At 47.7% G+C, this 18,765-nt stretch overlaps 1 protein-coding gene across 1 annotated transcript in view; it reads left to right on the top strand.

Moving 5' to 3' along the window:
* The window catches only part of ZFAT (zinc finger and AT-hook domain containing), a 92,805-nt gene that overhangs the window by 25,691 nt on the left and 48,349 nt on the right, over positions 1 to 18,765 (top strand). Inside the window, exons 5-7 of the mRNA XM_079984164.1 lie at positions 3,342 to 3,498; positions 5,056 to 6,500; positions 10,619 to 10,851. Of these exons, the coding sequence (XP_079840290.1) occupies positions 3,342 to 3,498; positions 5,056 to 6,500; positions 10,619 to 10,851 (1,835 nt within the window). The remainder of the gene's footprint in view (positions 1 to 3,341; positions 3,499 to 5,055; positions 6,501 to 10,618; positions 10,852 to 18,765) is intronic.

Genomic DNA, 18,765 nt, shown 5'->3' with positions numbered 1-18,765 from the left:
ATTATTGATTTCTATCAAGTTTCCTGTTGATACTTTATATGTTTCCTAAACAGTGGTGCAAATTTGACCATTTCCTTTGGCCCCTTGTCTTAAGGTATTAGCTTACATAAATATTTACAGTTTCTTTCTTTTTTTGTTTAATGATATGTACTATTATTACGGGACGCAGGTGGCGCTGTGGGTTAAAGCCTCAGCGCCTAGGGCTTGCCGATCGAAAGGTCGGCGGTTCGAATCCCTGCGGCGGGGTGCGCTCCCGCTGCTCGGTCCCAGCGCCTGCCAACCTAGCAGTTCGAAAGCACCTCCAGGTGCAAGTAGATAAATAGGGACCGCTTACCAGCGGGAAGGTAAACGGCATTTCCGTGTGCGACTCTGGCTCGCCAGAGCAGCGATGTCACGCTGACCACGTGACCCGGAAGTGTCTCCGGACAGCGCTGGCCCCTGGCCTCTTAAGTGAGATGGGCGCACAACCCCAGAGTCTGTCAAGACTGGCCCGTACGGGCAGGGGTACCTTTACCTTTACCTTTTTACTATTATTGCATGCTGCCATTTCTCTAAGGAGCTCCAAAGCTGTGTGTGAGTTTTTCACAATGTGTCTACTTGCAAAAGTGCACACACATTTTTTGTTAACCATGCGTAGCCCCAGAACTCAGCAGTCTGCAAAGATTTTACAAGCTGACATCTCATTTCAATCCTGAATCAAGTACAGTCTTAAACTTTGACCAAAAGTCTTTTGGGAAGTAGAAGGGGGCAGGGAGAAAGGCCAGACATCACCTGCTCTTTTCTCCAGCAACACAAGACACCATTAGGCTTTTGAGATGTAGATAAACAAGTTCTTCCCTCCCCTTGTTTTGTACAGCGGTGGATTTCAAGCTGTTGTTCTGATGTTAGATGTTCCAGAACAGTGAAGCTAGAGATTTTTGCAGGTTTTGTCATGCACAGATCATTGCCTCTCTCTTTCTCTCTCACCCACATTGATTTCGCCGATGCATCTATAGCAGTGGTTTTCAACCAGTGTGCTGTAGCACCCTGGGATGCCTTGAATGATGGTCAGGGGTGCCGTGGGCAACACTGACCTCTGTCCCTCTTTCCTTCCCTCCCTTCCTCTGATGCCCTCTTGCACCTCTGCCTCCCAAAGAGATCTGTCCTGAGAGATCTGCACTGGCTCCCAGTACGTTTCCGAGCACAATTCAAAGTGTTGGTGCTGACCTTTAAAGCCCTAAATGGCCCTGGTCCTATATACCTGAAGGAGCATCTCCACCCCCATCGTTCTGCCCGGACACTGAGGTCCAGCACCGAGGGCCTTCTGGCAGTTCCCTCGCTGCGAGAAGCCAAATTACAAGGAACCGAGCAGAGGGCCTTCTTGGTAGTGGTGCCCGCCCTGTGGAACGCCCTCCCACCAGATGTGAAGGAAATAAGCAGCTATCTTATCTTTAAAAGACATCTGAAGGCAGCCCTGTTTAGGGAAGTTTTTAGTTTTCAATGCTGTATTGTTTTAACACTCGATTGGGAGCCTCCCAGAGTGGCTGGGGAGACTCAACCAGATGGACGGGGTATAAATAATAAATTATTATTATTATTGGACAGCTATTTGTTGCAGCAGCCCTGGCTACAAGCTCCCCAGGCGGATGGTGTCTCTGGGGCTGTCCAGAGGGTGCTTCCCAGGCCCCTGTGGGGCAGTGTGAGGAGGCACCTCTCTTTGAGGTGGGGGGACAGACAGCTCAGAGACCAGGGGCGGCAGCAGCGGCTGCCCAGAGAACTCCCAAGCAGAGGGAAGAAGAGAGGAGGCTGAGGGAACCCTCCACAAAGGAGGGTGTTTAAATTGGGTGAGGGACTGCTGACCCTGCAGGCAAGGGGTGACATAACTGGGCTCCTGAGCCCCACAGGGGTGCCGCAGAAAGAATGTAGTTGGTCAAGGGAGCTGTGGACCCAAAACAGGTGGAAAACGTCTGATCTATGGAGATGTTTAGGGCACTGTAACTTTTTTCTTTCCACAAACCCATAAAGACTTTACTTAAATAACGCAAAATTTCCCTAGAGTTTCACCAGACAGAAAAAGAGAGATTTATTTCATAAGGTTTGCAGCTGGCATATATAAGATAAACTCATGCATTTCCCCTGCCTGCTTTGACTACACTAGATCATCTGAAATGCAGGTTCACATTATTTAAGCTGCAGGGATTTTGTTATGCCTTAACACTCGGTGTCAACCTTTCATCTGAGCTGAATACACTTCACAATTGCCCCTTTCTTCTTCAGATGTTCTGTAATAAAATCCTGATAGAAGATGCCATGTAAGCTTTCGATCCTCCTGGAAGAACAGTGGGAGGAAAGACAGAGCATTAGTAGTCTCTCTTTTCTGGGGTATTGAGAAGGGTGTCCTGAAATGCTTGCATAACTTTTATATTAGCTGCTCAATCCACTCGTTTTTCAGTGACACTCAGTATCAGGCTGAGAGGCATTCTTCACCTTTTTGGCATGAGACTTGGGCCAAATTCTTTTCATCAGATCTGACTGATTGCAGTTTTCTAGTCGGAAGCGGTCAGACGCACAAACTGAGCAATCCAGTATTCCTATTATGCTGGACCAGGGATAGTTTGCTGCTACTCCAGCAGAGTGGCTGCAACATCCAACGTGTGCTCAGTCATGGAGCGAAGCAGAAAAAACTCACAAGTAGAAAGCATGAAAAACAGTGTAAAAATTACTGATGGATCCACAGCACCCCTGGAAATACTGTACAACTATTATGCACCAAGCTGGGACTGTACTGGTCATGATGCCCAAATGCTGCATTTATACAGAGGGAGCCATAAAACCCACGCTGCAGACATCACAAGAGTAGGGAAATGCAGGGTTAGGGACTCTGCTCTTATCTGAGGCTAAACCTTGGCAGGAGGAAGAAAGGAATAAAGAAGCATTTTGCTTTTCCCAGCTGCTGCAGCAGTTTTAAGGACAAATATGAGCACAATAATTCATTGCTAATATTTTCCTGCTTTTGAACATAGACCAGGTGATTATACATAATATTTAACAGGCAGTATTTCTGTTTGGTGTATGTTCTTAGTATTTATCCTAGTCTTCCCTAACCCAGTGCCCTCTGGGTGTTGCTGGACTACAACTCCCATCAACCCTGACCATCAGTCATACTGACTGGGGCGGTTAGGAGTTGAGGCCCAAATATCTGGAGTTGTGACCCAGAACATCTGGAGGGCACTAAACTGGGGAAGCCTGCCTTATTCTATTGTGAATGCGCACACGCGAGCGGACGCACACACACTTAAAATCTCAGTGTGCAGGTAATCTTTTTTTTTAAACTGAATTGTGTGTGTTTATTTTGTTTGTAGGAGCTACAATAATAGTTCCAGTCGAGGCTGCTGCTGCTCCTGAAACAGAACAGCCAGCAAACCCAGAGACAGCACCGCCAGACTCCTCTCAGCGAAGGGGCTACCAGGAATATGCCATTCAGCAAACCCCTTACGAGCAACCGATGAAATCAAGCAGGTAATTTCCATTTTCAAAGCAAGTTCTGTTTCACTCCTTGCAGAAACACTGCATAACCTTAAAGCGACCGAAGGGAACCAACCAGCTGAAGCCAGGCTTCCAGAAAGATGATCCTGGAGGGTATAGAAATTTAATTAACACATAAATATTGTCGATTTCATTACACAGTGTAAGTATGCTTTTTTAATAAATGCATCCAGTGGAATTTGCTGCTTGCCTCGTATTGGTCACGGGGTCCACGAGGCATAGTTTTTCAGGTGATTAGCATGACTTAAGATTGTATGAGGACAGTATCTGGTGATGTAGCCCAACAGGCAGGGAACAAGGAAGAAATGGGAGGGAGGGAGGGAGCATGAGGCCAGAGGGGGAGTACAGGGTGCAAGTTAGTTGCAGGCTGCTTGGGCCAGATCCACCTGACCCAGGAAGGTTCATACGGAACTTCTGGCCAATCAGAATGGGGAGCCAATCAAGGGGGCAAAAACATCCCCAAGTGCAGCCCCTTCCTCAGGTTTCTGTGTTGTCTATGTCAGTTATGAGAACCTAGATCCATCTGGTAGACCAGATCCCTACCTTCCCTACACCCACAGACCCAAGTCTGCCAGTTGGGCTGGGCCACTACATCACACGAACCATTTTTGCCCACACACTTTGAAATCGACCTGTGCAGGCAAGGGGACAGCGCTGTGCAGGTCCTGACAGCCAGCTGCTGGTTCTGTGCATGAGACTTTGCAGGTGCCACTGATCGGCAGACCTCTTGTCATTCCAGCTGTGTCTTTACCTGCCTCACACTTGACAAGACAGGTGGGCATGGCTTGGTCAGAACAGCCTCATTGGCCAAATGGGGGGATCTGGCGAGTCAAATTAGAGCTGGATGTTCCCCACTTCTGGTCTATGAGTATCTCTTCCATGTCAGGACCTTCTAAATCCCCATATTCTAAGATATAATTACGATAGAGTGCTTGATATTTATTATATTTTTGCTCTTTCCCCCCTTTTTTCTCCTCTTTCTGGTATTTTTTCTTATCTCTCTTCCTTAGATTAGTTTGGTTTTTCTTGCATTTCATGCTGAAAACATTGAATAAAAATTGATTAATAAAATACAATAAATTCCCACAATCTAATCTGGCAGAGAGATTTGTTGAGAAATGTGCCCCCTCCTCTCCACTGGTGACACGGGGCTGTCCAGAACTGAGCATGCAATTTTAAGATACAGATTCTAGGGTTGTCAAGAGTTTAATACCCCCAAGTTAGAAAAGAAATAAACGTTGAGCTCAACCTGAAAGTGGCTGTTGGCTAGCTAGTTACTGAACAGCAGCAAAAGGCATTTCTACCAACTTATTCCTTGGATTTGGGAAAGTACCAGGGTGGGGGATCAAGTAAAACTGGGAGAAAAGTTGTCTCCGCCCTTTTCTGACCAACAGGAAGCATGGAAGGGCAGAGATGGGAAAAGCAGTCATCCACTCAGCCCCAACCAACCTGGTCTTGAAAGTTGGCCGACGTTTGCATGCCTGCCTTAGCGGCGTAAGCGATTTGTGTCTCAATCCCATTTCTCTTTAGGTTGAGCGCAACCCAGCTGAAGATCTTCACCTGCGAATACTGCAACAAGGTGTTCAAGTTCAAGCACTCCCTCCAGGCCCACCTGAGGATCCACACCAACGAGAAGCCTTACAAGTGCTCGTTCTGCAGCTACGCCAGCGCCATCAAGGCCAACCTGAACGTCCACCTGCGGAAGCACACTGGGGAGAAGTTTGGCTGCGACTACTGCCCGTTCACCTGCCTGAGCAAAGGCCACCTCAAGGTGCACGTGGAGAGGGTCCACAAGAAGATCAAGCAGCACTGCCGCTTCTGCAAGAAGAAGTACTCGGACGTCAAGAACCTGATCAAGCATATCAAGGAAGCGCACGACTTGCAAGACAAGAAAGTGAAGGACGTCTTTGACGAGCTCCGGCTGATGACCCGCGAAGGGAAGAGGCAGCTGCTGTACGACTGCCACATCTGCGAGCGCAAGTTCAAGAACGAGCTGGACCGTGACAGGCACATGGTGGTCCACGGGGACGAGAGGCCCTTCGCCTGCGAGCTGTGCGGCCACGGAGCCACCAAGTACCAAGCGCTCGAGCTTCACGTCCGAAAGCACCCGTTCGTCTACGTCTGCAGCGAGTGTTCGAAGAAGTTCGTCAGCTCCATCAGGCTCCGCTCGCACATCAAGGAAGCGCATCGGGACTTGCAGGAGGCTTCCGTTTTTAACAGCTCCATCAACCAGAGCTTTTGCCTCCTGGAACCAGGAGGGGACATTCAGCAAGAAGCCCTTGGGGAGGAGTTGTCGCAGACCGCGGCTGAGCTCTCGCTATTAAACTCGAAGGCGCTGTGTATACCGAAGAAGTCGGGCGAGTCGAATGCGGCGGAGGGAAGCCAGGATGAGGACCCTGGTGGCAGTTTGGAAACTTTCCCTGCTCCTCCTGTAGAATCTGATAGCTCTCCAGTTGCAAGCGGAACAGATTCACAGTGCCAGCCTGCGGCAGAATTAGCCTCGCCAGATGCGCGCCCAATTAGCGCTTCGGATGACCTTCTACAGAAAAGTGCTCCTTCGGCTTTGGATGAAGCGAAGACCCTCCCTGGAAAGGATTTGTCTCCTGACCGTTCATTAAATTTGAAAGACGAAGTAATGCAGATTTCTGGAGATGGGAGCCCCAGTATAAACCAGAACGAGCAGGTTTTGCAGTGTGCTCCTGTCCCTGAAGAAAAGGGCCAAACCCTCTGTCTAGGCGCTCAGGAAGCTGACAAGTCAGCTGCTGAAAAGGCAGACTCCCCCACGCCAATGTCCCACCCAGAATCCAACACCGCCACCAGCGAGAATTCAGATTCTTGCACATTGCCTTCAGAGAATCGGACCGGAGCTGCGGCCTTTATGCAGATTTTGGATAGTTTGCAAAAACGGCAGATGAACACTGCCTTGTGCGAGAAGATCAGGAAAGTCTACGGAGACTGGGAGTGCGAATACTGTGGTGAGGAGTATGCAGAGTCTGGGGGGTGGGGGAATAAAATATACAAGGGAATCCAGGCTTATGTACTTCCTGGCTTACGTAATTTTGTGGAAAGCTTTGGTGGGGTTGTTGTTTTTTTTACTTCCTGCTGAGAAAAACAAAACAAAAACCAAGTTTGCTTCTGTGTTAATAGATCAATAGTTGTGTGCACTCTGGAGGTGCAGTGAGGCAGACTGTTCTCTTCCAGCAAGAGGGGCTATGTGCCAGGTGTAATAGCAGGGAAAGAGGCAGGCAGCAGAACTAGTGAGAGCAGTGAAGCTAAAAAGAGGTTTGACAAGCTAGAAAAGAGGAGCTGGAACAGGTCAGAGCAGGAAGGATGAGGCAGGGCTATAAACTGCACACCTGAAAGGAGATTGCAGCACGGACAATCATTTTACAGAAAGAGATATATGCAGTGGAATGGGCAAGGACCAGTCATGGTGGAAAGGGGCAGAGCAAGATTAAGAGCCAGTAAAACTATCTGAGTTTGGGGGGGATTCACTGAGCACAACAGAGGAGCAGTGGATCTCAGGACCTCTCTCGTATTTATTTGCCCTGTGCCAGTTTAGTGGCCTTTCCAACTTATGTCTTAACTAGCAGTAACTTATCAGGCAAAGAACTTCCCTCGCCCTGATACCTGTGCATTTTGATTTGACACCTTGGGTGTCTTCTTGTGGCGAACAGTTTAGGAAGCTGCTAAGGAAGTTGAGCCCTCAGCAAGTCTTATTGTGTACAGTGGTACCTCGGGTTACAGATGCTTCAGGTTACAGGTGCTTCAGGTTACAGACTCCGCTAACCCAGAAATAGTACCTCGTGTGGTGGTGGCGCGGCGGCAGCAGGAGGCCCCACTGGCTAAAGTGGTGCTTCAGGTTAAGAACAGTTTCAGGTTAAGAATGGACCTCCAGAACGAATTAAGTTCTTAACCCGAGGTACCACTGTATTAAATTTATATACAGCTCTTCATCTGAAGATCTCAGGACAGTCCACAGCAGGAAAACAACCAAATAGAACCACAAAGTACACAATGAAAATAAGAACATAAGCAAGGCAAGCCAAATAATCCCCTTCCTGTAGTCTTGTGGGGTCAGGTTCACGTTCCTGGACCATAGTAAGCCTCAAGAGTGTGTTATGCTCAGATCCTCCGTGTAGGATTCCCATGGACATCTGGTAAGGTTCTATGAGAACAAAGTGCTGGACTAGATGAGTCTTTGACCTGACCTTACTATGTTGAGACTTCACACATTCTCAGCACGTGTTCTTCCACTAAGCTGGATCAGCTTTATTATCCCTCCCACCCTGTCCTTCCTGTCATTGTTTGCCTGTTCGTACATATCTACATAAAGGTAGATTAGGTCCAGTTGTGGCCGACTCTGGGGTTGCAGCGCTCATCTTGCTTTATTGGCCGAGGAAGCTGTTGTACAGCTTCCGGATCATGTGGCCAGCATGACTAAGCTGCTTCTGGCGAACCAGAGCGGCGCATGGAAACACTGTTTACCCTCCCGCCAGAGCAGTACCTGTTTATCTACTTGCACTTTGACGTGCTTTCGAACTGCTAGGTTGGCAGGAGCAGGGACCGAGCAACGGGAGCTCACCCCATCGTGGGGATTCGAACCGCCGACCTTCTGATCAGCAAATCCTAGGCTCTGTGGTTTAACCCACAGCGCCACCCACGTCCCACATATCTACATACTCCATCTTATCTAGCAGAAGGCCTCTTCCACCCCCTTTCCCAATTCCTGCAGCTGCAGGCTGCAGTTTGCCCTCAACTCTAACACATCTTGTGACGAGCCCACTGTGCAGCTTTTGCACACTCGCTCTTGCCTTCGTTCCTGAGGCAGCCAGACCCTGTTTCAACATCCCCTCCCACAGCCACTGCAGCAAATTTCAGTCTCCTCTTGTGCGCTTCCCTAGGCAGTACTCTAGGGTCGCCAGTTCTGCTAATAAAGTCTCCTGATTCAAATGCTTTCTGAAAATTGCTTTTCATAGGGGCCGCATCCATTAAGAGCAATTCAATTAGTGAAATACCTTTCGGAAGGATTTTTCATCAGGGATGCAATTGGCAAAGGATCGCATGTTAACTGTGCCCCGTTGAGGTTGCTCTCTTTTAGGAAATAACAATTAAATGTGTGTCATGGGCAGCGTTCTGCCTACATTAACTGGATCAAAGGGAATTTTAGCATTTTTATTAAAAGGTGAAATTGTGGGCATGAAAGAGTATTGTTTACGCAGGTCCAATGCAGGAAGTCCAGCTGTATCAATCACTTTCCCCCTGCTTGTGTTAGATTCAGGCCCCTACCAAGTCAAGGAGATGGAGGCTAGATCCTGGAAGCAAGGGGAGGAAAGAGGGAATGCACTGAAAAAGCTTCCCTACTCCTTTATTATCTTTATTATAGGATTCAGGTCTTATCACATGCCCTGCTTTGGCCTGTTGCTATTCAAATGATTTATTTGGTTGTACAAGACATGTGTCTGATGTTACCGGGTCTTTTATTTGGCTAGAGCAGGGGTCGGCAAGGTTTATCTTGCCTGTGCTGGATCGGTCTCACGGAGATGAGCGTGCGCGCCTGTAATTTTTGGCGTCTGCACGTGTGCAGACGTGATTTCCAGTGCCGCGGAAGTGAGTCCCCGCGCTGCACCAGTTTAGCACAGCACACGAGTGGGCAGCGCAGTTCGGCAGCGGCTTGTGGGCCTGTCAAACAACCTCTGCAGGCTGCTTCCAGCCCATGGACCTTAGGTTGCTGACCCCTGGGCTAGAGCTTGGTGGCCATGCATAGGCTACATCCCAGCTTGATGTTTCACTCACAATCCCTGGACAAGTGACATTGGCAAGTAGGAAGGGGCTATGCCAGTATGCTGCGGGGGGAAGTGGAGGACAGGAGTGCCTGGCGTTCTCTGGTCCATGGGGTCACGAAGAGTCGGACACGACTAAACGACTAAACAACAACAACAACAAATGCCAATATGTATGAAAAGAGAAATTCTCTACCTGTGGAGTAAACTATAAGAGACACAGCTTAACACAGTGTCTTTATGTAATTTAATACAGATTCTCAAACCTTTATTGGCATATGTACAAGATTCCAGTAGCGTTCAATACAAAAAACAACAACACTCATTAAAAAAAACACCAAGCCCTGCATCTAACACTTAATTTAGTGTTGTACAGCATTCACAAATTCTTATTGCATGTTGCAAAAACCTGGCTACTATCTCTAGCCCATCCCCATCCTGGGTAAACATAAGGAAGGCTACCTTGTTTTCGTCTGAATTCCAGTCCCTACAAGCAACCAACTGATTAATAAACTTAGGTCAAATTGCCTGATACCAGGGGCAGTACAAAAGGACATGCCTGGCTGATAATCGAATACAGAGCCCTTCCGGATCAGGCCAAAGGCCCATCTGGTCCAGCATCCTGTTCTCACAGTGGCCAACGAGATGCCTCTGTAAATCCTTCAAACAGGACCTGAGCACAAGAACTTGCAGTTGCCAGTAGCTGGTACTCAGAAGCATATTTCCTCCAACAGTGGAGCTAGAACATAGCCATCTTGGCTAGCTGCCATCAAAAGACTTATCACCCATGAATTTTGTCCAATGCTCTTTTAAAGCCATCACAAGTTGACGGCCATCAGTTTAGCAACAGAAAGTTGCACTACGTCTGGGTTCTGATTTCATCGTGGGCTCAAGTTCCTAACTAGCTTCTAAGTCGTTTATCATAAGCATAAACTACTATTTTACTTGATCCGAGCTAAGTAGAGGCAAAAATGATGGTGCATACTTTTTCCCGTGACATGGGCACACTTCTTCAGCCATTAGATTCACGAATTAACTTCATGGCGCACCCTGTTTCAAAGCCTCAGGATTTTGCAGCCATTCGCATTTGAACCATCGGCCTCATCACAAAACACAGAAGCCTGCCCCAATTATGATTCCCGCCCCTCTCTGTTCTAAAAACCATCACTGCTACTCGAGATGGAGTCGGGATTTGAGCCTCTGCTTCTCCTAACTTCATCTAGCATTTTGTTCATTACGCAAGGCTTGAATGGAACACTCTTGAATGCATCTAATTTACTCTCTTTCATGCTTTGAATTGTTCTTCCCAGGCAAGTTGTTTTGGTACCAGGTGCATTACGACATGCACGTCCGCACTCACACGCGAGAGCACCTCTACTACTGCTCTCAGTGCAGCTACTCATCCATCACCAAAAACTGCCTTAAACGACACGTCATCCAGAAGCACAGTAACATTTTGCTGAAATGTCCCACAGAAGACTGTGATTATTCCACCCCAGATAAATACAAACTCCAGGCCCATCTGAAAGTGCACACGGAGTTGGTAAGTCTGAATCCTGGGCAGTTTTTGTTTTGTTTTTTTAAAGGGAGAGAGTTTCTGTACAGGGAGAGAGTTTCAATCCATGAAAATGACCCCATTGTTTCCCACTGTATGTTTTTTCTTTTTTCGGAACACAGGTACATTTCTGATGTTTCTCGGCTGCCTAGCTCTTTCCTGCTTATTACTGTACTTCCTTGTTTGTGAAACAAAGCATGTGTTTCTCTGTGGTTTGCACTGTCCATGCAAAGCCCCATTTTAGGCACGAGAAAGTCTGAATTTTGACAGGGTTATTGCATGTTAAAGAGCTAAAGAATGTCCTTTGAACGTGGTATTGTATGGGCAGTGTTACGCATGTGCAACCCTTACAACGCCAATTCCCCACCAAGGTATCTATGTACTCTGAGCAATTATGTAAGGGAAACGTGTTTGCATTGGCTTGCTTCGCCAAGAAGTATGCAGAGTCTTACCACGACGCGGGTGGCGCTGTGGGTTAAACCACAGAGCCTAGAGCTTGCCGATCAGAAGGTTGGTGGTTCGAATCCCCACAACGGGGTGAGCTCCCGTTGCTCAGTCCCTGCTCCTGCCAACCTAGCAGTTCAAAAGCACAAAGTGCAAGTAGATAAATAGGTACTGCTCCGGCGGGAAGGTAAACGGCGTTTCCGTGCACTGCTCTGGTTCGCCAGAAGTGGCTTAGTCATGCTGGCCACATGACCTGGAAGCTGTACACCGGCTCCCTCGGCCAATAAAGCGAGATGAGGGCTGCAACCCCAGATTTGTCTGCGATTGAATCTAATAGTCAGGGGTCCCTTTATCCTTTACCTTTATGCAGAGCCTTAGAGACCTTAATATCAGCTAGAAGCACTGTCATGACTGTACGCCATGGCACACTGCCTTTTCGCTTTCAGATCCCTCCCTTTTGAGAGTCAAACTTACATTTTGGAGCTGGGGTGAACCCAGTTTGGGACTTTTTTATTCTGCTTTAACTGCAGGCTTTACGTTTTATGAGCTGAAACTCAAGGCCTTGGAATACAGGAGATTAGAAAGTCAACAGTTAAGCCTCATCAACTAGGGCCCTCATGATTCCACCTTCTGAGCAGCTTTGGGAATTACAATTTCAGAAGAGCAAGGGGAAATTTTCTCAGTATTCTATTTTCTTTGCTTCCAGGCTGTGTTTGTGCATTTTTCTTAAAAGCACGAGTTAAACGTGATACACCTTATGTTTTCAGATCTCTTTTATGCTGACAGGAGGTGGGCTGTGGGCCAATATGTCCAACAGTTAGAATTTCTTATTAGGGGGGAAAAATAGGTGAAGAACAGAATAGTTCACCTCCTGCTCTGACTAACTGCTGCGGTTTCAGAAGCCGCAGGATGGGTTTTCAGAAGGCAGCGAGGGACTCAAAGCCAAAGGAAGGAATCCGTCTATAAATACACACCGTCTCATTAGTATCATTTCACTTGAGCAAGAGGAAAATTTTCCCTTTAAATTTGTTTTTCAGCGAAAACCTGTGGTTGTTTTTAAGGTCATTTTTCTTGACCTCTATTTGCAACATTTGATTTCGCACAAGGTGCTAGGCCCCCCCATGAGCGTTCGTGTGCATCAGAAAGTTACCCACAGCTTGTATGCGATTTAATAATCTAGCACATTGACTGAAAATAGCAGGGAAGATTTCTGCAACTGCCCCGAGGGAGAGGAGGGGGAGAAGACAGCCACAAAACATCTGTTACTAGGAATGGAGGTTGCTGCCTTTTTCACACCAGGTTTCTCTTCTGCCTACCCTTAGGCCCTGCTGAAAAAGCAACAGTTGTGTTTATGGCAGGGTCCGTCACACATCATTTTGGCCCTGCCAAATCTAGTATCTCGTAACAGCAAGGAGATATGGTAACAGGCTTTGTCTTTAAGGCCACAGGTTCCCCCACCCTTGTCTTAAATGAGGACACATTTTTATGGTGTGAGTTTTTTGTGACAAGTGCATTAGATGTAGCTGTTAAAGTAGTAGACCCTTGACTACAAATGCTTATGCTTCCATCAGATTGTTAAAGGACTCCTTTGTCATTGTCACCACATTAGGCTAAGCACAGCTACTCTTCTAGGCAAGTTGTTCCTAGCCATTGTGTCAGCGGGTGCCCACCCCCCCACCCCGTAAGGAGGAAGGAAGCATTGCATGTCTCCCTCTCCTCCCCTTCCTCTTCTTCAATCACTCGTAGCCTAGTAAGATTGTCTTCCATAAACACGGCTTTAACAATGAGTCTGTAAGTGACCATGGAGGCCAATTCTGGATCCACACGTCCTTCCACAGTGGGGACATTGATTTCCAGGTGGGAGTTGATCATGGTGTGGATTTGCCAAGCGTGCCTTCCTCTTAGCACGTTTCTCCCTTTCGTCCTGAGTTCGAGCGTCTTCAAAACCCATGACACCTTTGATAAAGGCTGTGGTGAAAGCCATTGTGGTGTAGTGGTTAAGAGCGGTAGTCTCGTAATCTGGTGAACTGGGTTCGTGTCTCCGCTCCTCCACATGCAGCTGCTGGGTGACCTTGGGTTAGTCACACTTCTTTGAAGTCTCTCAGCCCCACTCACCTCACAGAGTGTTTGTTGTGGGGGAGGAAGGGAAAGGAGAATGTTAGCCGCTTTGAGACTCCTGAAGGGGAGTGAAAGGCGGGATATCAAATCCAAACTCTTCTTCTTCTTCTTCTTCTGCTCTCCAACTGGAGCACTCGCAGGCCAGTGTTTTCCCAGTTGTTGGTGTTTATACTACATTTTTTAAAGATTTGCCTTGAGAGAGTCTTTAAACCTCTTTTGTTGATCACCAGATTATGCTTTCCATTTTTAAGTTGGAATAGAGTAGTTGCTTTGGAAGACAATAGCCAGGCATCCGCACAACAAGACCAGTCCAATGAAGTTGATAAGGAGGAAGGAAGCATTGCATGTGATTTCTTGCCAACCCACCTGCTTTTGGCTGGCATGAACTATCAAGCTGTGCATCCACTTTCATAAGAAGCGTGTTGTTTTCCCTTGAAACGTATATATTTATAGGCCCTGGTCCAGAGATGCTTTTTAAAGGCACCCTAGGGTTTTTTCCCTTTTGAAGGTAAATCGTTTGTATTCTATCTCTCTGGGTGGGAAATCATAGTCCAGCTGCACACCAAGACCCCAGGTGTCAGGTAACAGAAATTCTCCATGGGGTCACTATCTAACACAGTATAAGGCTCAGAATTGGAATGGGGGAAATGATACAAGCTTTGATGGACTTGCATATTGTGCCGGGGTTACATTCCAGGGATGGCGAGTGTATGCAAAAATGCGTATAGTCAATCCATCCCCTTGAAACCGCCCCCACTTGAACGATCTTACCTTTCGGAGCCAATGTACTGAACAAGTCTTAACTCCACCTGCCTTACGGGGCTCTGGGAGGCTCTCACAAGATTTTGAAGGACTGCCTAAGTTCCTGCAAGATCTTGCCAGAGCCTGGTAAGCAAGGCAGAGAGATTTCTCAAACTTGGGTCCCCAGCTCTTGTTGGACTACAACTCCCATCATCCCTGACCACTGGTTCTGCTAGCTAGGGATGGTGAGAGCTTGATTCCAGTTTGAGAAACAATGCCTTAAAAACTCTTTCCGCTTCAGGGAAAACCTGGTGCCAAAAGAGCTTTCAAGCTCTCCACCTTCTGCATGTTTAATATCAACAGCCTGAAGCTGAAATAGCAAGTTGGACAGGTGTGAATTGCAAGTCCACAGTAATGCGTTTTTTTGATTGACAGAGGGATGAAAAAGACAGCCAAGAGAATCATGTCACAGTGATTCTTGGAGTGTACCATTCAGTCTGCAGGTCGAGGCAAGGAATTAGTGTTTGGCTCATCCACCCTACTGAAAAGCTCTGTGCCCAAAGATGACTGGCGTGCCAGGGAAAATGTTCTCCCTGACATGCCAACTTGGTGTGCTCTAGGTGGTGGCTTTGTTTGTTTTAAATGTGAAAGGGCATTCAAGCATGATGTTACTCTGCTTGCGGTCTGGAGTAGTACAGCTCAGCAATACATGCTCTCTGCCATTCTCCTGATAGCGTGTGTTTAGCTCCAAAGTCAGCTTCTGATGGTCCATTCCTTTGCTTTGAAATTGCAATGGGGGGAGGAAGGTAGAAAATGGCTGCTTGCATGGAAAGAGGACCTGAAAGCACTTTTCAGCCTGAAGCTTAAGTGGGCTATGTTTTAAAATCGGTTCCTAATTCGAATGCAAGACCTTCTGCAACTGCAGGGCAGATTCGGTTTGTCTTCCAATTCTTTCATGCATTAGCAGAATCCGTGACACACAGAGAAGTTTAAGTGTGCTTGTTTCACAGGGCAGGTGAAAGAGGATGTACTGTTTGAATCACTGCCACTTCCGTTCATCATTGTCCTCTCCCCGTTCACCCACCTAACCGCTGCCTCTGTTCGCCTTCCACATCCTCCTTGGCTCATCCTAGGAAAGGACAAGGGGATCTTTCTTCAGAGTTAGGCATTCTGGCCGAGGTGCCTGAGACTATGGATGGCGGCTAACAGATTGAGGTTGAATCCTGACAAGACAGAAGTACTGTTTTGGGGGGACAGGAGGTGGGCAGGTGTGGAGGACTCCCTGGTCCTGAAGGACCTGGTGCGCAGCCTGGGAGTCATTTTGGACTCACATCCTTCCATGGAGGTGCAGGTCAATTCTGTGTCCAGGGCAGCTGTTTATGAGCTCCATCAGGTATGCAGGCTGAGACCCTACCTGCCCACAGACTGTCTCACCAGAGTGGTGGGTGCTCTAGTTATCTCCTGCTTGGACTACTGCAATGCGCTGTATGTGGGGCTACCTTTGAAGGTGATCCAGAAACTACAACTAATCCAGAATGCGGCACCTAGACTGGTGACTGGGAGCGGCCACCGAGACCATATAACATTGGTCTTGAAAGACCTACACTGGCTCCCAGTACGTTTCCGAGCACAATTCAGAGTGTTGGTGTTGACTTTAAAGCCCTAAATGGCCTGCCCTGTATACCTGAAGGAGTGTCTCCACCCCCATCGTTCTGCCCAGACACTGAGGTCCAGTGCTGAGGGCCTTCTGGCGGTTCCCTCGCTGCGAGAAGCCAAGTTACAGGGAACCAGGCAGAGGGCCTTCTCGGTGGTGGCACCCGCCCTGTGAAACACCCTCCCACCAGATGTCAAAGGGAAAAACAACTATCAGACTTTTAGGAGACATCTGAAGGACTGCCCTGTTTAGGGAAGCTTTTATTATCTGAAGGACTATTGTATTTTAATATTTTGTTGGAAGCCACCCAGAGTGGTTGGGGAAACCCAGCCAGATGGGCTGGGTATAAATAATAAATGATGATGATGATGATGATGATGATGAGAGAGAGAGGACCTCTGTTACAACTATGGCTTTGCTGCAACACCTATAGAGGCTCTATAAACTTTTAAAAAGTTCTAAGTTGAAAGAGCATTTCCAGAAGGGTTGATGCAAATGTTCTCCAAGCCACCTTGCCCAGAATGCCTCCTTCTGAGGAAGGACATCTTGGCCCTTTCCTAGAGCAAGGCAGGAGAAGGCAGAAATCTTTGCGAAGTGGGGTGAGCAGCTGGGGACAGTAAGAGGGGGCTGAGAGGAGGCAGCGGGTGTTGCCTGACAGTTCACTGTCCCCCAAACCTACTGCCTGAGACAGTTGTCTCAGCTTGGCTCATGAAAGGGCCCTTCTTGTAATGTTGCACATGGAAGTGTTTTGAGAAGCAGAAAAAGCACAAAAGGCCGCAAAACTATTATTAAAATTTGTATGCCACGCTATACCCATAGATCTCAGGGAGATTCACGACATAAAATTACTATCTATCTATCTATCTATCTATCTATCTATCTATATATATCACATAATAAAACTCTTGTTTGCTTCCACATTACAAGAGCTCTTATTGACTTTCTGTCCCTTTCATCGTGCAAGGAGGGAAATGCAGTCAAAAGTGGGCCTAATTAATTGCCACTTTGCGACACATCCCAAGGGTGAGGTAACACATTGTGTGCAGCGCAAGGTGAAATGTGTTGGCAGAAATGTATAGAAAGCCTTGAACAAACATTTCCAGCACTCAGATTAGTTTCCAGCAACTCGACATTAGCAGGCTTTTCCGTTTCACACTTGTAAGTAACAAAGGGAACAATATTTCGAGCCAGTGGGGAAATAATTGTGGCAACGAGCGGGGAGATGGGACTGGAAGTGCAAGAGAAGAAAACAGAGTTTTAATGGAATATTTGACACCTCTGGGGCTTCAATAGCAGCTTGGATCCCTGCCAAAGTGAATAAATAGCTCTCACCGTTGTTCATTCCTGGCCATTGTGCTCTGACACCAAACAGAAGTGTATTTTTGTGTGTTCAAAGATTTCATCTCCCCTTCTAAGTAGACAAGTACGTTCTCAAATGTACCAATAAGTGGTACATTTGGGACACCAAAGTCGGGGTCAGCGCAAGGCAGGGAACCACCCGAGGCAGGTGGTTCTGCATATGCACCCTCCCCACACTTGCTTTTGCGCTAGCAATCTTTCCTCATCCACCTATGTCGTTTTGTAGAATGGGATCCTTCCTCAGAACAAGGTATTCCAGGAAAGGTGGCTCAATGTCATGGCCCTGTCAGGCGAGGAATCCCCAGAGTGAGGAATTAACTATTGTCAAAAGCACGCTTGCAAGTTATGGAAAGGCAGTTCCATCAGCCCTACTTCTCCCAGCTACTCCTAGGTGTGCACCTGATGAGGCAGTTGGCGCAGCAGGGAAGTCCTGCTATGGACCTCGACTTCTGTTTCTCCCCTAACCGAGCTGCACACAAGCAGGCGAGGACTCTGCCTGTGTGTCACCTTCTGCTCCTCCCATTTCACCCCTCTTCTGGTACTGGGAGACAATGGAGCAGAAGAGGTGGAGGCAGGAGGCGTGGAAGCCCTTGATTCTACACTAGCCAGTCCCTGACATCCAGGGGCATGCATGCACCACCAACTCGCCGTTCTTTTTGAGTTTAGTTGAAACTTTAAACCTTCAATGAACTGCTTTTAAAAGGAAGTTCTTGCCAGAAAGGCCAGAAAGCAGGAGGTTCAAGTTTCTTCCACCACCTGAGTTCGCCTAATGGAAGTGCCTGCCCTGACCAAGGCGATCAACCAACTGTTTCAGTTCTGTAAAGCAAGCAGAGGCTCATATTATGGGGTGTTCCTTTCTAGAGAGGAGAAAAAGTCACGTGTCAAAGAACTAGCCTTTCAAGGAACTGAGGTTCCTGCTTTGTGAACCTGACATCTAACATTTCCTGCAAAGTTGTGATTTTCTGTGCAGGGATAGATCCTGTGTTAACCCCCCCCCCCCCAAAAAAAAAAAAACCACCTAAATGTGTTGGACAAGAATGAAGAGTTTGCTTTTTAAAGCTGGTTCCGAATTAATGCAAATTCACCAGGTGAGCATATTTGCTGATGCACAATTGCAGCTGATGGCGACTGCCACTGGAGTACTATAGGGGTGGTAAAGGTAAAGGTAAAGGGACCCCTGGCCATTAGGTCCAGTTGTGACCGACTCTGGGGTTGCGGCGCTCATCTTGCTTTATTGGCCAAGGGAGATTCTTGGTCATGTGGCCAGCATGACTAAGCTGCTTCTGGTGAACCAGAGCAGCACACAGAAATGCTGTTTACCTTCCCGCTGGAGCGGTACCTATTTATCTACTTGCGCTTTGACGTGCTTTCGAACTGCTAGGTTGGCAGGAGCAGGGACCGAGCAACGGGAGCTCACCCCGTCGCGGGGATTCGAACCGCCGACCTTCTGATCGGCAAGTCCTAGGCTCTGTGGTTTAACCCACAGCGCCACCCGCATCCCTACTATAGGGGTGTATCTCGGCGTAAAGTTGTATAACGCCTTGTACCATGACAGACAACTATCCGAAGCCACCTTTTGTGTGATT

Source organism: Podarcis cretensis, assembly GCF_951804945.1.
Source record: "Podarcis cretensis genome assembly, chromosome: 7".
Classification (NCBI taxonomy): domain Eukaryota; kingdom Metazoa; phylum Chordata; class Lepidosauria; order Squamata; family Lacertidae; genus Podarcis; species Podarcis cretensis.
Note: the sequence above shows the minus strand (reverse complement) of the source record. Positions and strands in the feature narration are given on the sequence as shown.